Source organism: Drosophila miranda, chromosome XR (assembly GCF_003369915.1).
Source record: "Drosophila miranda strain MSH22 chromosome XR, D.miranda_PacBio2.1, whole genome shotgun sequence".
Lineage (NCBI taxonomy): Eukaryota > Metazoa > Arthropoda > Insecta > Diptera > Drosophilidae > Drosophila > Drosophila miranda.
The window spans coordinates 27,334,670-27,360,347 of NC_046674.1; the positions used below are offsets into that span (position 1 = coordinate 27,334,670).

The following is a 25,678-nucleotide window of genomic DNA, read 5'->3' on the forward strand; positions in this document are numbered from 1 at the left end:
TAGACGAATGAATTTAAATTGAAGTAATGAAATCTCGATATATAAATGGTCTTATCCCTATCAGACCCTATACACCTATACACAATAAATCAAAATGATTATACTTAATCGATAAAATTTCGATTACCAATTGCCTTATCGAAGCCCTGGAACTTAATGGGCTGCGCGTAATTGACCATCGATGAGAGCCAGGGATGTACATTGGTGGTGGAGCCACTGTAGTTGGCCGCCGCTGCCTCCGCCTCGGCACCGCCACCCCCTTCGGCAGCACCATCGGCAGCGGCTGCGGCTTCGGGAACTGGTGCGGGAGCGGCCGCAGCCTCCGGCGGCTTCCCGGCACTGGCGTCCTCCTCGGGATCGTCATCGGTCTTCAGCTCGCCCTTCAGCCAGAGCTCCAGCTCAACCTTCTCCACGTCGGGCTTCATGCGCTTGTTCTTGATGAGTATCTTTTTCTTCAGCTTGCACGGCGGCGGCAGGGGCAGGCCCGGATCCAGCTGTGAGAAGGTGCCAGGATGTCAGGATATAGTTCTTTACAAAGCGAATAAAGGGGGTGGACTTACCGGATGATCTGCGAGCGGTTCCTTCAGGAGCAGCTCCCCGAAGAAGTCATCACAGTATTTGGCCAGCTTGTATTGCTGAGCCCGGTTGCAATGGTTCTCGAAGGACAGGATCACCGGATACTCGGACGAGACGAACGCACAGTCCGCGATGGCCTGGATGCAGTCCTGCAAGCCACACGGTGAGAAATCGCCAATTTGTTGACATGGACTTACCTTGAAGAGGATTTCTGTGCAGTAGGCGTGACCGTGGGTGACAATCGGTTCCTCGTCCTCCCCCTTGCCGTTCCAGCAGTCGAGCTCCACACACCGACAGCCGGCAAGCAGCGTCTGGCGGTACATCTCCACGGAGCTCTTGCCGCCGATCTGTCGGCCGGACAAGTAGGTGTTATGCGAGCTATTAATGTAGTAGTGGGCCAGTGGCTGGTCCATCTCCATGTAGAAGTCCAGGCGATCCAGAAACACGGGTGCGTTCTCATCGGACATCAGATAGCGCTTGAATCCGTCCAGGGATAGTTGAACTGCGGATGGGGACACGTTATAGCACACAAAATAGGTGGATATGTATATCAAATGGATACTTGCCGCTTTTCTTCTTCTCTTCGTCCAGCTCATAGTCGTTGACGATCTCCGTGCAGCGCTTCTCCTCGTAGAGCGGAAAGAGGATCTCGTTCATGCGCGGATCCCTCTGCTTCTCGTTCATGAACTGTATAAACTGCTCGAGGCTGATAAAGTCCTGTTTACCCTTGGTACTGCAATCGGAAGGAGGAAGGAGGGAGGAAGGATTACCCAATGAGTCGCTGAGACAGTTCGACAGGCACCTACATGGACGTGAAGAGCTCCTCGATGTCGTTACGGGGACAGACCTTGTGGTAGAGGGCATAGAACTTATCGAAAGTGAACTGATCCATGGTCATGGTGGCATTTTTGTCGTCTGGCAGACCCGCATCCTTGATGCACGTGTAGACCAGCTTCTCGGTCTTGCCCGAGGCGAAGGTCTTGGCCAGCGTCTTAACCGGTATCTTGCCGCTCTTCTCCACGCAATAACTTAGTCTCATCCAGCTGAGGGATACAGATTTGATGTGTAAGAATCTCGCATTGTATATGTATCTGGTAGGACTGTAGAATCTAAAGACTATAACTACATTACACAAGAACACGAACAAATACTAGATGCAACAGGATGGATAAATATTTCGTGCATACATACCTTTAATGGCTATGACACTCAGCGCTGAACTACATTTATTTGTACATACGAATGCTACTCGAATGGAAATCCTATCCAAATTGAGTTTGAACGATGATTTCATGTGCCTGTGGCTGAGGCTGAGGCTGGCGATGACCTAATCCACTTTCGATACACGAGAAAATTAACATTTCATTGTAATTTAGTTAAATACTGACCCGACCCCGTATTCAATTTCAATACGAATACCAATACCAATGCCATATTGATTGGCAGATGATTAACGATGTGCCAGCCTGCCAGCCAGCCTGCCCCAAAAACGTGGCACAACCTCATAACTAATTGAAATCGAATCGACTTGAATTTGAATCAATTTGCATGGATAACCGTAACGGAATGGTACGGATACCGATACGTGAGACCGGCTCTAGGTCCATCTCCATGTCCCTTCAAAGGATTGCATGTCGAACTCGCTCTCTGCAGAAACCGGGGGCGGGCCGCTGCCTTTTAGGACGTTTAGGTGCGGGTCAAGTAATTGCGGCGGCATGGTGGTGGCGGCACGGCCCCTGGCCGCCCACCATCTACCACCTAGCACCGCCTGAGTGACGCATGAATAATGCAATCAGAAACAAATTGCAAACTAGGACAACTAATTTACAATGGCAACATGCAACGGTCGTGTTCCCTGCATGCCACTGGAACAGGTGTTGGGATACCACGTCCGTGCGGTTAACACGGTTGTTCGTTCGATGGCAACATTGCAACACACATCCCTTTCCTGCCCTGCCCTCCCCTGTTCTGGCCTGCCCCCATCCGGCAACACTTTTGCAGTGCTTCAAAGCACAGCAACAGAAGCAGTGCCACTGGCAACGCATATTCAATGAACCACATCTCCAAGCTGCCAGATCCCAGAGTTTCCTTTCCTCATTTTCCTCCGGCCATTGACCACTGACTGAACTGAATGCAACGGCGCGCCGTACACACATAGCTCTTCTATGCTGTTCGCTCCACGGTCCACAGTCCACGGTCCACGCTCCTCGCTCCTCGCTCCAGACTCGTGGAAACTTTGAGCGGTTTAACCCAATTTCGGAGACGCTGCCAGCATTCCACCCATCATTTCTACAGCAATTTATTCAACAAAATGCCCCAACAGCAACATTTAAACAAGCCAAGCCGAAAGATGGACCCAGACCGAGACCGAGACCGACACAGAGACGAAGCAAGCATAAATATCCATGGAAATGGACGTTTTTTAGCAGCTGCGAATGGCAGGGTATATTAGGCAGAAGGGATTCCCCTAGCTTTGCTCGTGCACCAACCCCGGCAAACTCGCTTGCACCCATATGAGTAAAATATCGGATATCCTTTTTTATTCCTATTCCTCCTTTATACATTTGATTCGACATCATATTCTTCACTACCAATATAGTACTCCTTTGTCATATCATATCTGTTTTATATTATTTATTATTTCATATAACAGACACATTGTTCCATACATCTCCTGAGCAGCTTCTTTATGGCTAGGTATCACCATTGTCGTGTACGCTTTTTCATTTTTTCGCTTCGATGGGAATGGGAACAGCAGCCACAGGCCCCACCTACAGCTGTCCTGCAGACCCTGTCCCGTCGCCCCCATTCCCTTTGTTTTGTGGAGCAGCTAACGAAAATGGCAGGAAATGCAAATGAAACAGAGCCCCGGAACTGGGTTTCGACGACGACTACGAATGGGTTGGGTTCTGTTTGACTTCTTCCATGGATCGAATTGCAAAGAGGTATTCCCGGAATCGTGTAATGACCAATCAGAAATATTAATAATGCCTGAATGAAAATAATTGAGTTGAAAGTTCAGCCATCGATGGAAAATTGAATGTGTGCTCAGATTGGTATCAGCTTTCAAGTCTTTAATTCTAGCACCATCCACGGAGAGAGGCTCATGGTAATATATCGACAAGAGCGAAGGAACGTTCCATCAATCTATAGACGATAAGCCCACAGACGTATATACATATGTATACCATCTCATCTAATCATTAAAAGAATTAAGAATTTTGCCGCTGTCTGTGACCTGTGAACACCGTTGCACAGGCACTTCCAGGGATGCTCTTGGAAGACGTACCCGCGACAAATTCTCGCTCCACTGTACTTACCCGATCAGAACACACAGAGTATCGTGGTTTACATCCAGTCTAGCCCCGTACAGGGTGTGTCCAAAAACAGTTTAAACAGTAAGATGAGTAACGCCCATACATTTCAATAGTGCACGATTTTTTCAGCGTGGCTCCAGGCTATCTTAAAGTGTTGTTGAAAAGCCTCATTGGATTTCGAATTTCGGATTTCGTGGTTGGAAAACGTCGCTCCATATAACCATTGAAATGTATGAGCGTAACGCATCTTGCTATCATGTTGTTTTCTTTGGAGGGTCTCTAGCTAGTACGCAGGGTAGAAGCATAGATTCGAGTCGATTTGGTACTTACTGCTTCATCAGATTGGTGCGCGGACACACATTTGTGGCGCGATTGTTATGCGTTATGATACGCAAATTCTTTTGCCAACTCTGCCCCAAGGGACACACAGGCAGTGTTAAAGAGAGAAAGAGTAATAATAGATGGTGAAGAACAAAGAACAAACATAACAGAAACAGCAACAGTAACAGCAACATGCAACAGAAACAGAGATAGAGACAGAGACAAAGAAAGAAGAGTCAAGAGTAAACAGAGAGTAAGTAGAGTTGTAAATTAATGAAGAGCAATCGATGCAATTACGAGTGTATGTACAAGGGAATGCAATAGAGTGGAGGTGCACCAAGTGGCATTAATGTGTGGCAGGAAGACAAAGGACAAAGGACAGATGAGGACCCATCATGCAGACCCCTCTCAGGGTCGAGTCCCACAAAAGCAGAACAAGAACAAGAACCAAAACCAACACCCAAACCCACAACATGGAATGGGAATGGGTGTGGGTGTGGGTGTGGGTGTGGTGTCAAGGAGTGGACTTACTGTTTTCTCAGACACATCATGGGACAGATATTGTTCGCTTTGACATTGTGGGTGATTTTTCGGATGCCATCTAGCCAGATCTAAAAGAAGAGAGGATTGATAGTCGGTGTCCCCAAATGAAATCGGGTAAAGCAGAGGTTTGATGGTATGTACGGAGATGTTCGCAGATGTTCTATCTTTTAGATGTCGTCACATGGCTGGCACACCATTTCAGTCACTCACTCACCTTGGCCGTTGCCGCATCGGGGCAGATAACATGGTGATATGTTATATTGATATAATCCGTGTTCGAGCAAATAGTGAGAGATCGCTTGTCCAGCTCCGGTATGTTGGTTCCATTCTTTTTGGTCACCTTATCCAGTATCTTGGGATCCTGCAAACACGAAAAAGGCCGAACACATAAATAAGAGATTAATTTCGATGGCCTGTAGCAGGCTCAATTTTCGACTGCAATCTGGCGTAGCAGTGGGCCAGAAAACAAAAACATTAATCTCGTGGGTCGCATCATTAATCAAGGCTGCGTGGGCACAGCATTTATCAACATTCAGTGCAGCGCTCGAGTGCGCATCGAAACAGGCGAAACCAGCGAAACAGACGTCATATTTGCCATTGACCTTGCCCCTCATTTCGGGTTTGATTCAATTTCGAATCGAATTATTTTTGCCACTGCAATTACTGCTCAATTATTCCCCCAATTATTTTCCATGGTGTCCTCTGCACAACATTTTCTATTTATGGAACTGACGGATAATTGCATCAACTCCGCCGGGACCACAGCTGTCGTTGTTGATCAGTAAACAAACACACGACAGTGTGAATGCATATGGGAAATGGGATTAATGTGGTGCCTTTTTTAATTGAGTTATGAGTTCTCGCTACGAGTTCCATTGACATGGAACTCTTTAAGGAAGCAAACACTTTCTTGTTCATTGTTTATGGTAATATTTTATTAATATTCCATGACTGATTCTGCTTGGTTCCCTTCCGCTTTCAAACTCTAGCCTGCTTCCGGGCTTATAGACCATTTCTGGTGTTCTAAAACATCCACTTAAGTGATTCATTTCTTGGAGGAAATTGAATTATGCAACGATCCTCCTGGTCTGCCGCTCCTTCCTCCCATGGCGGACAGGATACACACTCCAAGGCTCAATCAGTTCGAGTGCAATTCGTGTGCAAAAAAGAGAGGGGTTACACACACACAGAGAGAGAGATATACCGGGGGAGGGGGAGAGAGGGGGATTGAGGAACTGTAGCATACTTTCGAGTGCTAAATAAGTCGGCTTCTCCTTCCTCCCCCGTCCACCCCACCAACCCCACGCAACCGAAATAAAGTGAAAGCAAATGTTATAAAAGTTTTTTTCCTTTTGCTCCATTCGTTTCTTCCTCCATTCTCCTGTGTGTGTTTTTTGCCACTTGCTTTGCTTTGCTTTCAATTTCTATTGTTGTTGCCGATTCTGCTGCTGACGTACTTTGTCCGCAGAGCAGCAGATGAGAGCCTGCTGAGGGGGCGCCAGGGGCAGAGCAGAAGCAGGGAGGTTGGGACAGGGTGCCAGATATTGAAGCAGGGAGTGACGGAGACGGAGACGGTGGCAGATGCAGAAGCGGAGGCGGTTGCTAAATCGGTACCAGAAGCAGAAACGGAGACGGAGACGGTTGGCTTTGACGCTTCAGGCTCCTGGCTTCGTGCATTATTGAAAAGCTCCATCAGGAGGAGAGGACCAACGGGAAAGAGACAGTGTATGTGTGTGGGCGTTCGAGTAGGCTTACAAAACTGCATTCAAGACATGTGAAATCAAAGGTAAGGCTATGCGAAACTGCAGCTCCCTTATAAAGACCGATGCTAATGATATGCGTGCATATAGACATGCACTCTCCTCTGCGTGTGTTCATTTTTACTAACCATCACACCCCCTGTACTGCTCAGCCACACTGGGAGAGAGAGTGGCTTGCAAAACTGCATTCAAGGTGTTTGCAGGGCAGTGCTTTGTGTGCTAGAGAAAGTAAGAGAGAGAGAGAGAGAGAGAGAGAGGGCGCACGGTTCCGCACCATACCTTAAATTTGGATATTCCTTGAATGCAACGTAGCTTGAAATGATTTCCTTTTCCCCCATAAATCGCTACTCATCTGCCCCTCGTTTTCCCCATCTCCATTTCACTTCTCACCTGCCCTCTGCTTCCTCACCACTCCTCTCCTTCGCCTCTTCACTCGTTTTCAGTTATCACCTCATCCCCCATTTACTCCACTCCGTTTTCAGCTCTCACCCCTCCCCCCGTACTCTCTCCTTTTCTCTGCTTCTGCCCCTATGTGGCCTACACTCTCGGTGGCAGCAACACGAGGCAGCTTTTAATGGTCCATTGTGCGACTGCCACTTAGGAGGCTTTGACTCGTGTATCGGTCTTTCACTCAAAACTCTCTGCTCTCTACCCCACTCTGTTTCTCTGCCCCCCTCTGCCACCCTCTACCCCCCTCACACTCTGTCCCTCACTTTCTCCCACACTTTCTCTCTTTTCCGTGTGTCTGTGTGTGCCGCTCACTGATTTAATATTGATGACCAAACATTTCAAGTGATGGCAGAGCACTAAACACACACACAAACACACGCCCCCACAGAGACCCAAACTCCCTACCTCCCCTACATGTGCCCCTTTGGGCCACACTCCCCATCCTCCTGCTACTGCTCCTCCTCCGCTCATCGCTTCATCCTTTGAAAAGTTTTTGCATCTCTTTCGACTTCCGTTTTTCTTTTGGCCATCATCTCATTTGTGGTCAACATTTATGGCACGCAGCAACTGACATCCTTTTGGTCCTTCTACTATCCCCCGTCGCCCCCTCACACCCACACACCCACGCACCCACACACACACACACACATGCAGATACAGATACAGATACACCATATGTATAACTTTGATCATTATACGCATTTCTTGCAGCTTCTGCTCTTTGCTACAGCTACTGCTGTTGGTTTTGCATTTTAATTGAATTCCTCCCAGGAAAACCGCTTCCTGCAACCCACAAAGGATACCACAACAAGGAACAGATACATAGATATTGCATTCATGGATTAGTGAAGGCATTACTCAGACACAGATACTCTGTTGAGGAGCTCTTCACAGCCTGGGGAATATATTCGCACTTTCCGGTTGATTATCCCACAAATAAAACATAGGAAATGAGATTATTTTCGTGTCCTGTTTAGTGGAAAGTTTCAAGTTATCTTTATTAGTTGTATCTATTTGTTGCTTCGTTTTCTGCTCCAGCAACTGAGTATCGGGGTATCTTGGTTGTTGAGGCACGTGTGACTCGACGGGAAACATTCCGACTGGTTATCTTTCTCTGAGAAGCATCATTCAATAATAAATGCCAAATAATTAGGGATATCTCCTTCCCTGTGTGGCTGAGCAGTAAAGACTATTGCCTTTTTGCTAGTGGAAGTGCCTTACCAGGATCTACAATCTTCAATCAAATAAATTTCATGAAATGGAAATAAAGAGCTATTTGCACTATTTGCATATTTAAACGCCTCATTTCGGTTTCATGTAATATTCTGTCGCAATATTCGACATTAAATATTAAAAGATTAAACCCTTTAATATATCCATTACATTCATTTTACACACGAACTGTAACACATCACTTGATAGGATAGTTTTCAATGGAAATATACAATTACAGAAACACTGAGCCACTCTATTCGGCTTCTTTGGGGGACATTTTCAGCAGATTAAGTTCCATTCAATTGCAGTACCATAAATATTTCTCATTTTCACTTGAAATATGTTTTGCACCAATGTTTAAATCGAATTCCGTTAAAAACTATGAATGAATGCTGTTGCAGGTCGTTCGGCAGGGATTTTCTCTGGCATGCTGCAGATGCATTCTAAGGATACTTATGCCCAGATGCTCTCGAGAGTGGATGCTGGATTTCAGTTTCAGCTTCCGTTTTAGTTGGATATTTCGTCGAATATTAGGATTATTTCTCATCATTCCCCCTCTCAAAATGCAAGGGTATTCCTCCTTCAAGAGGAAGCATTTGGAATATTTCAAGCTCGAAATTCTGTTTAGGAGTGGTTTCCAATAAAAATGAAGTCAAGTTTGTGGCAGCAGGAGGCACAGGCACGGCCACACACCTGTGCACCAAATCAATGGAACACCTGTACCGCCCACACAGGGTCTGGGGTCGGGGGTCGGGGTGCTGCACTGGTAACCCAATTGCTATGGCGACTCCTCCTCCTCCACCGCCACCTCGTGTGTCGTGCAGGAGGCTTGTGCCTTGGAAGATTGGCCAGAGGCCAGGGCGTGTTTGTCCTGGATGAATGGATGGATGCCTCAGTTTCAGTTTCACTTTCACTTTTTCCCTGCCTGTGTGTGTGTGTGTGTGTGTGTGTGTGTGTGTGTGTGTGTGTGTGACCCATTAAAATGTGTGTCATCGGGGGTACACATGAGGGGGCATAGGTGCACGGGGCATGGAAGCCAGGCGGCAAATCTAAATTAGTTAGCAACAGCACCTGCCGTCGGATACCCCTGCGCCCCCCTCCCCTATATATAGATCTATAGGTTCATTTGCTGCTGCTGCTGCCCCTCTCTCTTTTTTTCTTTCTCTCTCCTTCTATCTGTGTGCTCGTTCGGTCATAAATTTCATTTAGGAGACCCCGATGTCCACAGACAAATACAAATACATCACTCTGTCTGTCCTGTCCGCTCCACAAACACTTTTGTTGCAATATGTCATGCCGGGGGGCCGGGACGAGGAGGGGGAGGGGGAGCAGCAACTGGGGCGTGGCCGGTCACCGGGTGACAATAAATCCAGCGCATTGGAAACGAAATGCCTTCAAGTCGACGACAAGGACGACTTTGATCCCAAAATGGCTCCGGCTGCAAAACAATTGAGAGCAAAAGTGACAGTCACACTGCCACAGACACTCTGCCACATGCATACATATGTACCATGCATATACTCTCGTATACATGTACATATATATTCGAGCACATGGACAGTTTTATGGCTTTGTGTGTGGGGAAGGCGGCATCAATGAGGAGACAGGAGACAGGAGACAGGAAACAGGAGGAAGGAAGAGGAAACTGCAACTCAGTCAAAAGTTTTGCATAGATTAAGGATGGGAATAGAAATTGGAACAAATGAGGGGAAAAAACCCAGAGGGCATGCCTGCTTGACAGCAGAGAAAATGCTGCAGGCGGAAGATACTCGTAGATAGATATCCCTGAATGATTTCCCCTGAAAGACACTTGATTCGCTTTTATTTGTTAGGTCTACTTCTTGCTCTTTTCTCCTTGCTCCTTCCTTCTCTTCTCGTACTCCTTTAGCATGCAACGAGCCATGATACAGATAAATTATGATCTAATAGTCTATGATCTATGATCATGCTACTACGCTCTGTTTTCCATTCTCTTCTTTGTTTTAACAGCAGTTCAAAGCACTTCCGTGCTCTCAAAAGCTCCCGTTGCTCAGGGATTTGTTCTTGGAGAATGCAAAATGAAACACATATGTTACATGTCGTGTGCATGACGGGGTACATCGCTGCTCTACTCAGTTTCAATACTTTGTTTTTTTTTCTTGTTGGACTGCTGCCGGCGTGCTTAGCTTAGCCCAAAATTAGTAGCCTCGGGCAAAATCAACTATTAATCAGTGGAAAAAGATCTATAAAAGAATGATAGATCGCTACACTGGTTGCTATTTTTGGCTGCTTTCGTAGCTGCAGGCATAGACTGCTCACTCGCAGTGTAGCTTAGCCGTTAAGGGTGGATTTTCATGCGTATAGGCATGGACATATGGACATGTCACTGGAATTTGATAATTTTGGATGGCTGTATTATAGTAGCACCTCATTCATGATTCTAAATGCATTCCAGCCCGAAAATTGACCTCTTTTAAATGGGATTCTCAGGGAATACTCACCCTGGGAGTGCCGCCCGCACGAATGTCGCTCACTTGGCACAGCTCGATGACATCGCCATCCTGTTTGGTAGTGGGGATAGACGAAAAGCAATTAGTGGATTAGTGGAGTAGAGGTAGAGGAGGTGTACGAACGCCTATGGGGGACCCACTTACCCGACCCTCGCTCTTCCAGTACAAAAAGAACCCATATTCATCGACCTTGAAGAGGGCATCTCGCTCAAAGTCATTCTCCTTGGTCTCCTTCTCGTTCTCGAACCAACGGTCGAAGACACAGCCAGTGGTCAACTCCGGCGGCACCGGGATGATCCAATCGAACTCGTACTTCTTGGTCATATTTACTCACAGCTCACAGCAGCGGAGGGGGGGGCTTTGCCTTTGCCTTTGCCTATGCCAACTGCGGGGGCAACGCATATATCTCTGCGATCTCAGCGACCTACGCGATCTTGCTATATCTGTCCTATAACCTATATCCGATCTCTGGTTGTTTGTTCTTCTCGGGGGGCTTACGTCTGGGGCATGTTCAACTATTTTTCTAGACGCTATCGATTGTATTTCGATTGCTGCGATCGGTCGCGCTTCCTGTGTGTATCGGTGTCTTCGATTGGTTCTTATTTTGGTATTTTCTGGCTTTTGGGTTTATTTACAATTGCATTTATTGTAGAAGATCGGATCACATAGCCTCCAGCTGCAGTCCATGCCCCCGAAGCGAGAGGAATTGTTGGGGTAATTGAACTAATTCTTAGGGATTTCCTCCACCTGCAGCTCCACCGTGCAACGTGCAACGTGCAACGTGCAACGTGCCACGCGTGCCGCACTGCCTTCCTGGCTTCCTGCCTTCCGCTTTTCCGTTTACTGGTTATGTAATCCGTTTTAGCTGCAATTAGAAAATGGAGAGAAAGACAGCCATTAGACAGACGTACAAAACCTGATGGTCAGCACAAAAACAATCCGGCTGTGTGGAATGCCACACAAACAACCCAGAAGACAAACAGACAGACAGACATAGAGGGGGGCCACGGCAGCCCAGAGTGGTCTTCGATAATTGTTGGTCAAGAAATTGAAACGAATTTCCAGCTCCCACTTCCTTCTGCTCCTCTTTCCCCTGTGCCACTATTGTGTGGCACACACACACACACACACACACAGGTCAAGTGCATTGTCGAACAATTTCCAATTTTTAATCGAATGTGGCCTTCGTTTCGTGGTCGAATGTCTCCACCATTTCGCCCTTTTCCATCTTCCATTTGCGTGTCTCTGTTTTTATTTTCATTTCTGTGCGGCTTCCCAGCTCTTGGTCTTTTTGTTTTCGAGTGTATTTTGGGTAGCCCCAAACTCGTTCGAGAATAGCAATTAAAATGGCTTTCAACGAAATATTCATAGTTCTTAAATTAACGTAGGAATCGATTGCTCCGTTGCAGAGATGGACATTCACCAAGTGATCTGAGTGCATCAATAACCATGAAATCAATTTCAGCTAACAATGGGTCCGAGCCTGATATGATATTCCAGAACCAATTCCATTGGGGAATCCGACGGGGAGAGGGGTTTTTTTCCAATTTTTTGTTCGTTTGGTCGTGGTCCTTCATATATTCTTTCAGAATTCAAAAGAATAGATGATACTGGTATCGGCTATGAATCGGTTATGTTCGTCAACAGGACACACAAAATTCGTGCTTCTTGAATAGATTTTGTATCGGTTATAGGCTGGACATCACAAGTACCCGACATAAAATAGATTTGGTATCGCTTATGAACCGGTGATGTGTCGATTATGTACACTTTGTTCACTCAAACAAAAGGACATTCAAAATCCTTAAGTCCTTGGCATCGGTTATGAACCGGTTATGATCAATATTTAAAAACAACAATAAAAAATCACAATTTAAAAAAAAAGCCTTACACGCAACGCAAAATGCTTTTAAGATCTTCAAAGCAGCCACAGGCACTGGAACAAAATTTGAGGCACACAGGATTTGGTGGCACAGGATGCACAGGAGGCACAGGCAGATCTCAGCAGATTGAGGCACAGACTTTGGCTGTTGGGGCAGGCAATCTGTTGGTTCGACCACAGCTGGTTGACTGACACAACGTTTGGGGCTGAAACACGCTGAAATTCGAAATCGTTCAAGCCGGAAGCCACGAAACATCCGATGTCTTGGACAACGGTTTTTGACGTTGGCGCCTAATGGAATTAGCGCATGGCGTCAGCGTCAGCGACAGCGACAGTGTGGCAGTGTGGCAGTGTCAGGGCCATGGCCACAGGTTCGCTGCGATTTCGATTTCTTTGGGATTTCGGGTAGCACTTTTTGGGTATCACTTTGGGGGCTTCTTTGCACTGCACCCACGGCCATGGCCTCGTGCACCTGACTTTGACGGGGTTTTTTCTCTGTGTGTGTGGGAGTCACCAACAATGGGGCTGGTGGCTAGTGGCTATGGGGCTGCAGGGCTTGTGGCGGTGGCGGTGGCGGTGGCGGTGACGGTGTCGGTGGCGGTGGCTGTGCCTGTGGCGAGAAGTCAAGTGGCTCGAATTTTCTTTTGCATTGTTGGCTTTTCAATTTGTTGGCGGCCATGCCCACTGATTTCTCTTTGTGGCAGCGGCCCCTCCCACTGATTCCTTTTCGTTTGGGGCTTCTCTTTATTTATATTTTCGACAGCAGACGCGGCGCAACGCGACGCGACGCTATGCGACTCGACGCGACTCGACGCGACTCGACGCGACGCGACGCTCTCCAGGAGGCGTCGAGTCCTTTGTGTGACATTTATGCCCGCAGCTGGTGCTCTCCACCAATGGACTTTCTGCCTTTCGTATACGAGTATAGCTGACTGATTACTCTCGTGCCCCGTTTGCCCGTGTGCCCCATTTGGCGTCCTCTGATTTCCTTTCTTTTTCGTTGGTTTCGGAGGACCTTCTGTGCTGTCATGTTACACATGACTTCAAATTCAATGAGCTGCAAAATTTTCGCCCATTGTTAAAGCTTGAAGCTCGTTAGCCGGGGGCGCCGGGGGGGGCGTGGCGTAAGTCCAGAGAGCCAGAGCTCTCCAAAAATACATACCAGGTTCCAGCGAGCGTTTAATGAATTTACGCTCTTTGCGCTTTTGAACTTTCAATATTTTCGAGCTGGCTGGAAGGCAGGAGGAGGAGGAGGAGGAGGCGGTACGCGGTACTCTTCCTGCAAATGCACTCGTCTTGGATTACATTCTCTGCCTATGGGCCCAAGCACCCAGGACCCAGGACCCTGGACCCAGGACAATGGCCCATAACTCAGGGCAGTGTTGGGTTTCGATTCGCCCTAGTTTTGGGGACCAGCTGCTGCCGCTGCTGCTGCTGCTGCTGGGCTCCTGTGACGCCCATTAAATGCAGAAAGCCCAAGGGCACCCGGCACCCGGTACCCGGCTCACGGAGAGGGATGCCTTCTACTACGCAGATTTATTGAGAGCTTCCCTGCTTACTTAAGCTGCAATAATAATTATGTTACATCCAGAAGTGGGAGGGCTGGCGGGTGAACGGGAGCTGCATTTCGAGATGCTGCTCCTCCTGTAGGAAGCTCTTGAAGGCTGGTCCCCTCCATTTGCCGTTCTGCTGCTCCTGCTGCCACGCCTCAACACCTGTGTATCTGGGTATATGCGATGAATCGACCAGAAATTCGGCTCAAGTGGGGGTGGTGGGGCGGATAGAGGGAGGTGGAGAAAGGTAGAAAGTAAAAATAACTTGCATGAACTTTCCCTCAAAGGACACGCACACACACACACACACGCAGAGAGACATCGGTGGTGGAGATACACTGCCTCACGTACGCCCCAGAAGTGTGCTACAAATATGCTCATTACGTGCGCGCCAAGTGGCAGCCACTCCAGCGGCCTGCCACACATGCCACCACCAGCCATCCGGCCGGCCTGCCAGCCAGCCAGCCAGCCAGCCAGCCAGCCCCCTTCCATCCTGCCACCCCCCCGTTACCCCGCCTGTGTCGCCTCCAGCGACAATTGCTCAATTTATTATTGCATACTTTGCGGCCATAAAAGTTGCGGCCTGCCTTCTCCGGTTGCATGTCCTATAAGGAGCTCCACTCGCTTTGAATATCCTGAAGATACACATATTCTACTTACAGACAGCTTTCAATTTGTGGAAACTCCTGCACGCGACACACACTTCGCCAGCAATGGCCAGCCATTTGGCTGTGGCATGCAACACAAGCGACTGGAAAGTCAGTTGCGACTTGCCAAGGGAAACGACAACTGCAACTAAACTGACGACAGACAGATGCAAATATTCATAGATGTTCCCCCTCCCCTCAGCTAAGCACTTTTCTCTCTCTCTCCCAGCGTGGCTTAGCAGTTGAGATTGGGCCAAGAATCACTATGGAACAAAGCCATGAAAGGGCTTACTATTCGTAGTTTTCCCTTCAGTACTGGCTCCCATCTTGCATTCTCTTTTTCCCGCGATAATAATCCCCCCTCTAGGCTAGAGTTGCCATGGAAAAAGCCACAAATTGCAGCCACAAAATCCCAAAAGAAATTAACACAAGAAAAGAAGAAAAGTAAGATTAACGTTGGAAAGCGAAACTTTGTGGGGAAAAACGTGGAGCATTCCCTCCTTTGGGGCGCCTTCAAATATGTATGCATGATATCCGGACTGGCTCTGAAATGGCATGGAAAACAAAAGAAAACCCTATAGTTTCCTCCTTGCAATAGAAAGTTTGTTGGTTACGAGAGTGTTGTGGGAGACATCTTTAAAGTTGAGGGCTTGTTGTGCCTACAAACACGACGCTTGAGTGATGTACGATATGCTACAAACATCCACAGTCGAACTTCCATATGGCGAATCTCAAGGGGCGTACGTTATACGGAAAATTCGTAGTATAGAACTCGTGTTTGCAGAATATGGACGTGCAGTATTCTGGACTGATTTATACAGTGCTTCCAGTGGCATGTTTTTTCCCACGTTCACGAGTGACTGACACCCTTGACTGCTAAGCCCCACTGGAAGAGAGAGAAAAAGAGCAGAGCAGCTACAATTCAAAAAATTATCTTCCTAAATATTGTCAATACGAGTGTGTATATATCTAAAACCCAATTAAAACTACATCTTTTCGATATATTATCGTAAGACAACCCAAATCCTTTCGCCTAGGGGAACATTCAACAGCGAATCGAGTGTCGTCTGGAAGAATATGCTGAATTTTTCCGCCCAATGCCGATGGGGGTCTGTTTTGTATATAATTTCCTACTTGCTTTATCGATGATGTGGTTATTCTTCCTGCTGCTGCTGCTGCCGTTTTTGCTGGCCATTACATTTACGAAATTGAATTTGCTAGTCCATACAATATTTGTGAAATTGGCATTTAAATATTTGATGAGCGTCCAAGCCCCAGAGTGGGAAAGAGAAAAGATGCGTGGATTGTGTTCCCGTTCCCATTCCCGAGCACCGATTGCACAAATGAAATATTGAGTAGAGGAGACTCTGGCTGGAGTCCCTTTGGGGATAGGGTTGGCTGGTGGGGGCGGGGAGGGGGAGGCTGCGTGCCAAGGGCCACACAACTTGACCTTGTTTTTTGGCATCCATCAACATTTGATGGCATGGGATGGCATTGCATGCACTGTGTCTCTCTCCGCCCGGTCTCGCTCCGTCCAGCCATTCGTCAGTCAATCAATCAAACGCTCACTCAATTACATCAATCAGAGGGCGGGACGGCAGTGTGGGACGATACGAAATGTAATCCAAAACCAAAGTCCAGGACATATCCACAAGGGAGGCGGCAGAGCAGGGTGGCAGAGCAGGGCGGCAGGGAGGCAGCGGCCGAAGGCCAGACCAGAAGTAATTGCCGTGCGATAAACAAAGTCCTTTTTCATTGTATGCACAAACATTCGCTAGGGATACAGCAGGACAGCCACAAAAAGATAGAGGGAGTGTGGTGTGGTCTGTGGTATGGGGATGAGGATGGGGATGTGGATGGAGAGGGGCATGGTCGAGTGGAAATCAGGATCTCCTCTCAGCTTTGCACTGCTGAAAAATGAAACTCGGATGAAATGACATGGAAATGCAATGAAAATATACAAACTCGTTTGCCCAAATCATTTAACAGAATGCAATTTCTCCACTCTCTTTCTCTACCTGTCTCTTTCTACCTCCATTTTGTGTGGATGCAGCCTTCAGAGCGGGAATTTTTGCAGAGTTTTGCATACTTTTTCCGATGCTAAATGAATATTGTTCATTTAATTAAAGCAAAGCACACACACACACACAATAAATATTTATATACCTACGTATATGTATTTGTGTGTAGGTGTATTTGCATATGTATGTGTGTGACATTTTATGAAATTCCATCAAAATGTAGAAGGACAGAAAAAGGAGCAGCAGCGGGGGCAGGCGGCAGAAGGCAGGAGGCAGGAAGAGTGATGCACATCAACAGGAAACAGCATTTAGTTGACTCTATCTCTCTCTAAGCAATTTCAAAATTTATATATAACACATATCCCATCCTATCCCGTAGTTGATGTGGGTCAAAGGGGGTCACTCCTGGCCTGTGGCATGCGGCAGAGGAATGAATTTCCCACAAAATTCGACGGCAGAATGCTACCCGCACAAGTGGGTCACACGACCTTAAGGATGTGTCTTAAGGATGTCCGTCCATCAAAGATTTTTGTGGATTCAATTAATATTAATTTCGAAGCGAAACTTCGCGATCTCTGATCACAAGACAAGATTTGTCCACCAAACGATTCGAATAACTCAAGAGGGGATACAAATGGGCCTTTCCATGGCAATTTCCAAGAGACTCATAAAACAGATGATTCATGATGAAAGATTCTTCCTCAGAGTCTCTCGTACATCATCGACTGTCCAATCCCAGTCCCAAATTCGGCTATGGGTATCCATAACCTCACATTCAAATTAAAAAGAGCGGGAGCGTTGTGAGCCGAGACAAGGGCCGCAGCTCTACTTTACATATACCCGGTACTCAGTCAGTATAAATGTCAGCTGATGATTTATGATTTAGGCCCAGTCGCGCCTCCCGCCAGCGTAACCCCTAAATCAAGACTATTCTTAAGATAGCAATACGATTTATTATATTTTCAATTCAAATGTAAATGTGCATATTGGCACACATGGGGACATATGTATATAGAGTAATGATCCAACGATTATAGCACCGATAACCGTTTCAATTGGCTATGTTCTTCCAGTGGATACTACTACAGCCTGGACAAAGAGAGATCCCTTGGGAATATCACTGATAACCGTTTCAATCGGTTATGTTTTTCAAGTGTTTTCCCAGCGCCACCTCTTTTGGGGGTGACACACACAGACACACATGCACAAGCACTCAAATTATGCAGATACAGATACATTTGCAGGTGATAGATACATGTGACCTCGTCAGATATGCGGGCGATACGGTGTGGGTGGGGGTGAGGGTATGGTAGGGCAGGGGGATACGTGCGATGCGTGGGAATTTGCAAAGTCCCCACCAAAGCAAGAAACTCGCTTAGGCACGCACCATCCGTCAACAAAGGGACAACGAAACGCATGGAGCATGGAAAAGGAAGAGATTCGTTCCTCCCCCTGCACCCGGAATGGGGGCGGTGCGGGGCCGGGCTCCTGGAGGTAGGACGCAGCCAAATCAAAACTGAATGATGGGCGTGGGAGTGAGTCTTGGGGCATCCTTCAAACAAACTGTCAGCAACTGTCAAAAGAAGTTAAACGAAACCAAAGGAAACCCGGCGATGAAAAAAAACGAAAGAAAGAAATAAAACAAAGAAGAGAAAGGTCCAACAACAAAAAAAAAAAAAAAAGACTGAAACAACATTCGACAGCAGATCGTTCGGGAACGGAACTCCGGCCCCGCGTGTCCGTGTGCTCTCCGGGGCTCTCCGGCCCTCTCCGGGCCTCTCGGGCTTGGGGCCCCGCTGTCATATGGCTTACAGCTGTTGGCAGCATGTGGCATGAGGCAGGAGGTAGGTGGCATGAGGTAGGAGGCAGCAGGCAGCAGGCAGGAGGCAGGAGGAGTGCCCTGCCCCAACGTCAATGTGGCACGTAGGCGACGGGCGATGGCGGTGGTTTATTTTTAGCAGGCAGCCCATGAACAAAAAAAGAAACTTCGAAACCCCAAATCAAAACAATACATCATCAAGGGGGCGGGACGCATTGCTGAAAACTGGAATGCCACACCCTCACCTTTGTTGCTGTTGGTGTTGTTATCCTTGGGAGAAATTGTGCATATTAAATATGTGACAGTGAAAGTGTAGAGAAAGCCGAGTAGAGGATGGAATCCAACGAACTTCGACATTCCCTAACTGCGGTTCGAAATTGTATCGAAAAGGCTATAGGGAAGAGGGGCAGAGGTGCAAAGGGGCAGAGAACCCCACAAGCAACCATTTACTAGAGCCCAAAGGAGCACCAGGGGAATCCAAGGGAACAAGGGGAATCCAAGCAACAAGTTGCAGCACATAAAAAGCATCAAAATTCTTTCACAGCAATGCCCTCTCGATCCAGAAATCCTTTTCTTCCTAATCGTTTCGGTCTCTCCTGAAGAGTATACAAATATTCAAAAGCATGGACTTTGATTTGTCAAAGGAGAGGATAACCGAACACCGAAGACAGGTCCTCAGTGGAACCCCAAGCCCAACCCCAAAACAGAACCCTGGAATTCCTTTGGCGGTTCCTTTGGAACAGAGCAGCATTTATACTAATTTCTCGATAATTTCGTTGAGCTCGTAAAATGTACGGTTATGTTTCGTAGGACAATTGGCATGGTAGAAGGACATGGGAACTTAGACGCCTGTGAGCCTATTTGAGTGGTTCCAACAGACGTTTTATCGATTGCCGTGTGGACAATTTGTATTTGATGAGCTTTTAATTGAATTGATTTACTTTCGCTTTCCCTTTGCTTTCCCTGTGCATGTATGTGTGTGCGTATGTAGGTGGAAGGAGGGGCACTTTCTCGACAGAAAGCAGTAAGAGAAATGGGTTTATTTTCATGATAAAATGGGATCTTGGGATAATTTTGCTGGTTTTTACAATACAATATTTATTTGGATTCTAATAAAATGCATATTTTGTTAATTAAAAATTTGTTTCTTATGTTAAAAAGCAATGGCAACACATATATCGTGTGTGGACTGTATGTGGATGCTATGAAAACGTATACTTTAGTAACTAACAATGTTCCTTTGTACTAAAAAGTAACAGAGAAACACATTATGGGTGTGGATCGTATGTGGATTGATCCACATCCAACCCAGTTAACACAGGAAAAACGTATAAAAAGAGTCCAGTGCTGACCTGAAGTAAGTACCCATCGTAAGTACTCGGTTGTAATGTAAGTCGTAAAATCTAAGGGAAAAGGCTGTGTGGTCCTTCAAGTTTTTTAGTATCCGAAGCAAAAGCAAGCGAAAGCCCTTCCAGCGCCAGTGCCAGAGCCAGAGCCAGAGTTAGAGACTGAATCAGAGAACAACATAATATGGGGAATATCATATAGAACAAAGAGGCAGCGATCAAGTTACAAATTGGAGCAGCCAAGTGGCAGGGCAATTGTCAGAGACAGAAGCCCGAAAACTTTTCTCTCACTTGTGCTGGCGGGAAGAGTTCATCTCGTTTCGGCTCCAGGCTCAAAAAGTCTTTCCGAGGCGGGTAGATGGATGTGCGGTGGATGGGGGATGAAATGGACAGACCCACAGATAGACGGACCGACACTGATGGAAATGCCAAAAGAATCAGAGACAGGAGGAGGCGCAGCCAAGTTTCTTTTTCCATCAAACAAAGTTTTCATCGAAAAGTTGTAATTCCGTGCACGACGGCTCCATTTTCCTATCAGTGACTACTGCATTCACAACAAGTTTGTTTTCCATTTTTCCGTTCCGTTCCGTTCCGTTCTGCTGTTTTTCTTTCTTTCATTTTTTCGCTACATTTTTGCCTGATGGCCTCTGGGCGCCACTCTATAGATTCTGCATTCTTTTGTCCCGGATCCCGGGCCCCGGGCTGCAGCTTTAGTTGTAAGCCGCGAGCATAATTACATTTTAATACTTTTTAAGCGCATTAATTGCAAACAGAGTGAGGGAGTGGCAGTGTGTGTCGGGAACGGACACACGAGGGCACACAAGCGAACACTGAAAGACACTCACTTGCATTTTGATTTCATTCCCCATTCATTCAGTCATCATTCAGTCAGCATTCAGTCAGCATTCAGTCATTCAGTCAGCCATTCAGTCAGCCATTCAGTCAGCTCTTCTTGGCTTTAGCTCAGGCTCAAGCCAGCCACTCCATCGTATCGTCCTGTCCTCCAATTTTAAGTGGATAACCATGCGAGGGGTAATGCCATCAAGTGAATTCTAAGAATGCCCTAGGGAATTCCCCTCCCACTGCCCCACCCACTGTCCCACCCTCTATTTGTGAATATGCAAATAAAATATTTCTGTTTACTCAATTTGTAAGCTTTACTGCCAACGTCATTAGTTCTCGTTTCTCTGTGTCATCTCGGTGCTCTCTTTATCTCTCTCTCTCCCTCTGGCTGTGTGCTCCTGTGGCCCTTGAACGGGATTCGTAATGCAGTTTCACGTCAATAGAGCGCATTGTTGGGACATATTACGGGGGCCCTTGGCTTTCTGTGGGGCCCGCTGGTTCGTTGCTACTGAGAACTGAGTGTTTGGGGCGGTGCGGGTCGCGCCGGAGGAAAGGTATCCAATTAGGAAGCTTAGGGAAAAACCTCGAGAAAATACGCTCAATACAGCTGTGGAAGGGGTTGTGGGGCCAAAGAAAATTGTCCAATTAGCGTCAAATATTGGAAAAGAAGTGGTTCTCTGTAATAAGGAATTATAGGGAATTATTTTATTTTGTGGACTCCATGTGGATCCCATGTGGATGCTATTCAAATATACGTATTTAACCCAAAAAGGAATATAAAGTCATCAAACAACAGTAATGCATATTTGGTGTGTGGACTGTAAGTGGGTTCCATGTGGATGCTGATAATATTGATATTTCACCAACTAAAAATAATTCCTGATGCTAAAAAGTAACAGCAAACCATATTTTCCGTGTGGATCGTATGTGGAACTCATCGCAAAATGTACGCAATTTCTATTTCCATCGAAATTTGTAATGAAAATAAGCGAACACGAACACGACCACGTTGCCTGCTCCCAAAAGCCCCAATCGGTAATGTGTCAATATCATAAATTAGAGCAATCTATAAAGTGCAGAGCATTTACGACCTGGTCCTCCGATTGCACTAATTAACAGAGTGACAGATAGTAGAGACAGGGAGCGAGCGAGAGAGAGAAAGAGAGACAAATGCACATTTCTTGAAAGGAAAGGAGACAGATGGACGGGACGGAGCGGTATGGTCAGCGTCAGCCTTCACCTGAATGGACACCAGTGACGCCATTACGACATCCGACCCGAACAATTTTGCAATCGAGAAGCCAAACTGTGTATGGAACCTGCCACCGTTCTGCCTGATGGCACCTCTACCTTTCCAGAATCCCCGTGTGGCCCCACACACACGGACACATGGACACACGGTCACACGCGCACAGACACACCCAAGCCACTTTGATTAGCCGTGTCGTTGAGTGCATCCGAGAGCTCGTGTGCGTCTACAAGAGGATGGTAGCAGCAGGCAGCAGGTAGCAGGTAGCAGGTAGCAGGTAGCAGGTAGCAGGTAGCAGGTAGCACACCATGTGGAGGTGGGAGGATGGATTGCATTACGTATACGTAATCAGCTTAGTTGCTGTCATTTAATCAAATAATCATTGGCCCCAGTTCCCACGGCACCTCCTCCTGAGGTGACCTCGACCCATTTCTATTTCCACCTCCCAGCAGCAATTAGAGCACTCCCCGGGACCGCTGACAATTGAACAATTGAGCGTAGATCCCCATTTGAATGCCTGGTACTGGTGTTTTCCAGTCAACATAGTAGCCCGTTGCTCCGACGTTCGTTCGTTTCGTTGGGCATAGGGCATTCCAAATCCTCAGTTGAAGTAACGTACACTAGGAACTCAAATACACAGATATTTTGTAACAATAAAACAAAAAAAAAAAGGTTTCACATTTTGTGCTTTGCATCGTCGAAAATTGTTAATGGTTTTAATTGCAGTCCAGGACATTTAGCTGCACAATGAGTGGTTCGGGCAACGATCGTTTTGAGAGCTTCAATGAGACCGTCCGGATAAAGAAGTCGATTTGTCAAGTGCTTGAGGACCAGTTCAAGCAATGCCAAGACGGGAAGCTACCAGTTTCGGGCTCACCGGCCTCGTCACCGATCAGAGTGTGGCTATGTCCGGAGATACGCGGGGCCCTTATGGACACAATCCGTAGACGCCTGATATACGAGTCGGAGCAGGTGCTCGGCCTCGAAAAGGAGTTGGGCGAGACATGGGCCATTTTGGTCGAGTTCAGCAAGTGCGTCCAGAACGCCAAGACCGATATCGAATACGTTTTGGCAATGATCCGAACTGCTGCCGCGACACTCGAAAAGGATTTCCACGAGTAAGCGGCAGAGTGGCAGAGCAGGCAGAGACAAGGACGAAGAAGACCGAGCAGCCCAAGACAGTGATGCCAGAAAAGTTTACGGTAAAGCAAAAGATGTCCCAAAAATTAAAATGAACTAAATTCTTGTCAGCAAATAAATCGAATTTCCCATGTGAAGGAATATCGTTGAAGCCATATCGTTTCGTTTCAATTAGACTTGATTCTTGAACTTGAACCTCAGATGAACCGAGCTGAAGGTCCGGTGATCTGTTGTGCGTATCCTCTAGCGAGTGGAATCAATCGATGCAGGATGCAACTTTGACATTTCAATGTTAACTCCTGGCTCCTGGTCCCTGGCTCCTGGTCGCTGATTGCGCATCTAATTCCTGGCTCCAGCTCTAGCTTTGGCTCCCCATCAACGGTGTCCCGCTGTGGTGTCGCTTTGGTCTGGGTCTCGGTCTCGGTCTCGGTCTCGGTCTGTCTGTTCCCCCCTCCTGTGTATGCGTATCTCTTTTCTGGGAATTTGGCTGCAGTCGCTCTTTGAGCTATTTATAGTCTGTCATTTGAATGGCAGCAGCATTCCAGGCGGCAGGAGCAGCAGCAGCAGTAGCCACTGCCACCACCCACGCACCCGCTGAGTGGCATCGTGGCATAGGGAGACGGGACGCCGCAGAGCGATTCGGAATGGGACGGGACGAGACGGGACGGGACGGGACGGGACGGGACGAGTGCTGAATCGTAAACACATTTCCCCGTTACACGTGCGGACATTTTGTTTAGTTAGTTAATTTCTTTGTGTATCTGCGTGTGCGTGTGTGTGGCCCCGCATTGCGCATCGTAATTACATAATGATTTATTTTCGCATACAATTTGCTCGATTATACACTTTGAAGACGGAAGAGTATTCCCAACTGAAATTGATTCGATTGGTGCTCTTCATTTATAAGCGATCTGCCGGAGAGGATGGAGATCTGCCAGAACAGTATGTCTGGTGTATTTTCCTAAAAGATGCCTTTGCTGTCGATTCCAGCTGGGACTAAGCACTTTTTCCTGGGAAGATCTATAGAATAAATAACGTACGTATATCCAACGTAGGTGCGGATCGGAACTCGAAGGGTATTAAGAAGTTTCACGTATTTGTACTCGAATTTTTTGTGCTCTGTTGATTTATTTACACTGAATCCGAGGCCATCGGCATCATTGAAAATGCTGTTTTCTAATGCACAACCCCCTTCCTCCCAGAGGCATCCCATACACACCATCCATCCATTCACCCATCCATCCATCCGTACGCCCATCCATCCGTACACCAGTGTGCAACAATGGTACCGGCGGATGTATCGATCCCAGGGACGAGTGTTTTTCGCATCTCTCTGATCCCCCTGGGAAATCGATTCTCTCCTTCCAACTCCCTTAATTGAGAAAGAGAGAGAGAGAGAGAGAGGGAGAGTGTGGGAGTGGGAGGTAAATCGAAATTAATTTGATTTATTTATTAGCTGTCTATTATTTGTTTATAAACAATTAAATCGAAAGGAATGCGCATTTGAGGTCTATGAGCATTTCAAGCGCCACAAAAAAACAAAAAAACAAAACCAAAAACCAAAAACCAGCAACGAGAATTATTTTTATGGCAAATATTTATCTAGCAGTATTTTAGCTGGTAATCGAGGGGCTGGTAGCGGGGGGCTGGGGCATGGGGACTGGGGCATGGGGAATGGCTGGCGGGGGGGCCGGGCTGTCAAAGGCAAACAAAGCATCGAAGGTTGCTTAATGCTGAAATATTAATGTGCGTTAATTACACAAAGGGGGGGCCTCTGCCTCTGCCTGCGCTAGTGCTGGTGTTGCCGTGGCATCTGCGAGAGAGAGAGTCTGAATCCGGGGTATTATCTTGATGCCATAATGCCAGCAGAATCAGGATCATTGTATCTGCACAACACAGACATTTGGGCCCATTTTGTGGGTCCACAGGTGGAAAAGTTGACCTTCAATTATCCAAAAGCAAACCATCTACTGATGGCATTTGATGATTCCCATTCCCAACCGCCCTCTGGCCGGTATAGATATATCATCTCCAAGTCTTGCGATATTTATGTAGCTATTAGCCGTGTCTTTTTTTAATTACTCGAAATACAATAGTAACTGCAATCCCATCCGAAACTAGCCTCAACATATTGCAGAGATACACCATAATACTCGTCTGTCCCACTGGGAAGACCTGCTAAGCCCTCGCTTGCCCCACTTGTAGTCCCCTCCTGTTGGACCTCTCGTTTTTCCACTGTTAGTTCTCTGTTTGTAGGCCTGCTACTCGCTGTTTGAAGTTCCCACAACCGAACAGTCACTGTCTTTTGTTTCTTTGCAATTACAAAAAATATTTTAGATTTAAATGAAGACTGGATATGGCATTGGCTATATATATATACATTCCAAAATTATAGGATTTTACTGTCACAGATTCCCTAATAATGTTCCCTAATAACCCTAGATAAATATTGTTCGCTTCAGATATGTTCACGTTTTGACAGCCATTGTGGAAGCCTTTGCCGATGA

General features: G+C 46.9%; 2 protein-coding genes across 6 annotated transcripts in view; one reads left to right on the plus strand and one right to left on the minus strand.

Annotated features, from left to right (window-relative positions):
• Window positions 1–25,678, minus strand: part of LOC108152373 (1-phosphatidylinositol 4,5-bisphosphate phosphodiesterase) — a 53,836-nt gene that overhangs the window by 8,599 nt on the left and 19,559 nt on the right. For 2 of the 5 annotated variants that reach the window (XR_004471327.1, XM_033386518.1), the window contains exons 1-10: window positions 12,563–12,743; window positions 10,816–11,536; window positions 10,663–10,722; window positions 4,972–5,118; window positions 4,224–4,303; window positions 1,383–1,619; window positions 1,143–1,309; window positions 774–1,078; window positions 561–725; window positions 128–494 (exon numbers count right to left, since the gene is read on the minus strand). Coding sequence is in view for 4 of the 5 variants with exons in the window: in XM_033386518.1 (XP_033242409.1) it covers window positions 128–494; window positions 561–725; window positions 774–1,078; window positions 1,143–1,309; window positions 1,383–1,619; window positions 4,224–4,303; window positions 4,972–5,118; window positions 10,663–10,722; window positions 10,816–10,995 (1,708 nt within the window). In the remaining variant the exon portion in view is untranslated. Of the gene's footprint in view, window positions 1–127; window positions 495–560; window positions 726–773; window positions 1,079–1,142; window positions 1,310–1,382; window positions 1,620–4,223; window positions 4,304–4,745; window positions 4,826–4,971; window positions 5,119–10,662; window positions 10,723–10,815; window positions 11,537–12,562; window positions 12,744–25,678 lie in introns of those variants that run through there. The other 3 variants (XM_033386519.1, XM_017281663.2, XM_017281662.2) reach the window with 2 other exon arrangements.
• On the plus strand, window positions 22,613–23,322 carry LOC108152374. The gene is made up of 2 exons (XM_033386520.1): window positions 22,613–22,702; window positions 22,756–23,322. The coding sequence occupies exon 2, from the start codon at window positions 22,779–22,781 to the stop codon at window positions 23,151–23,153; it is 375 nt and encodes a 124-aa protein (XP_033242411.1). The 5' UTR covers window positions 22,613–22,702; window positions 22,756–22,778; the 3' UTR covers window positions 23,154–23,322.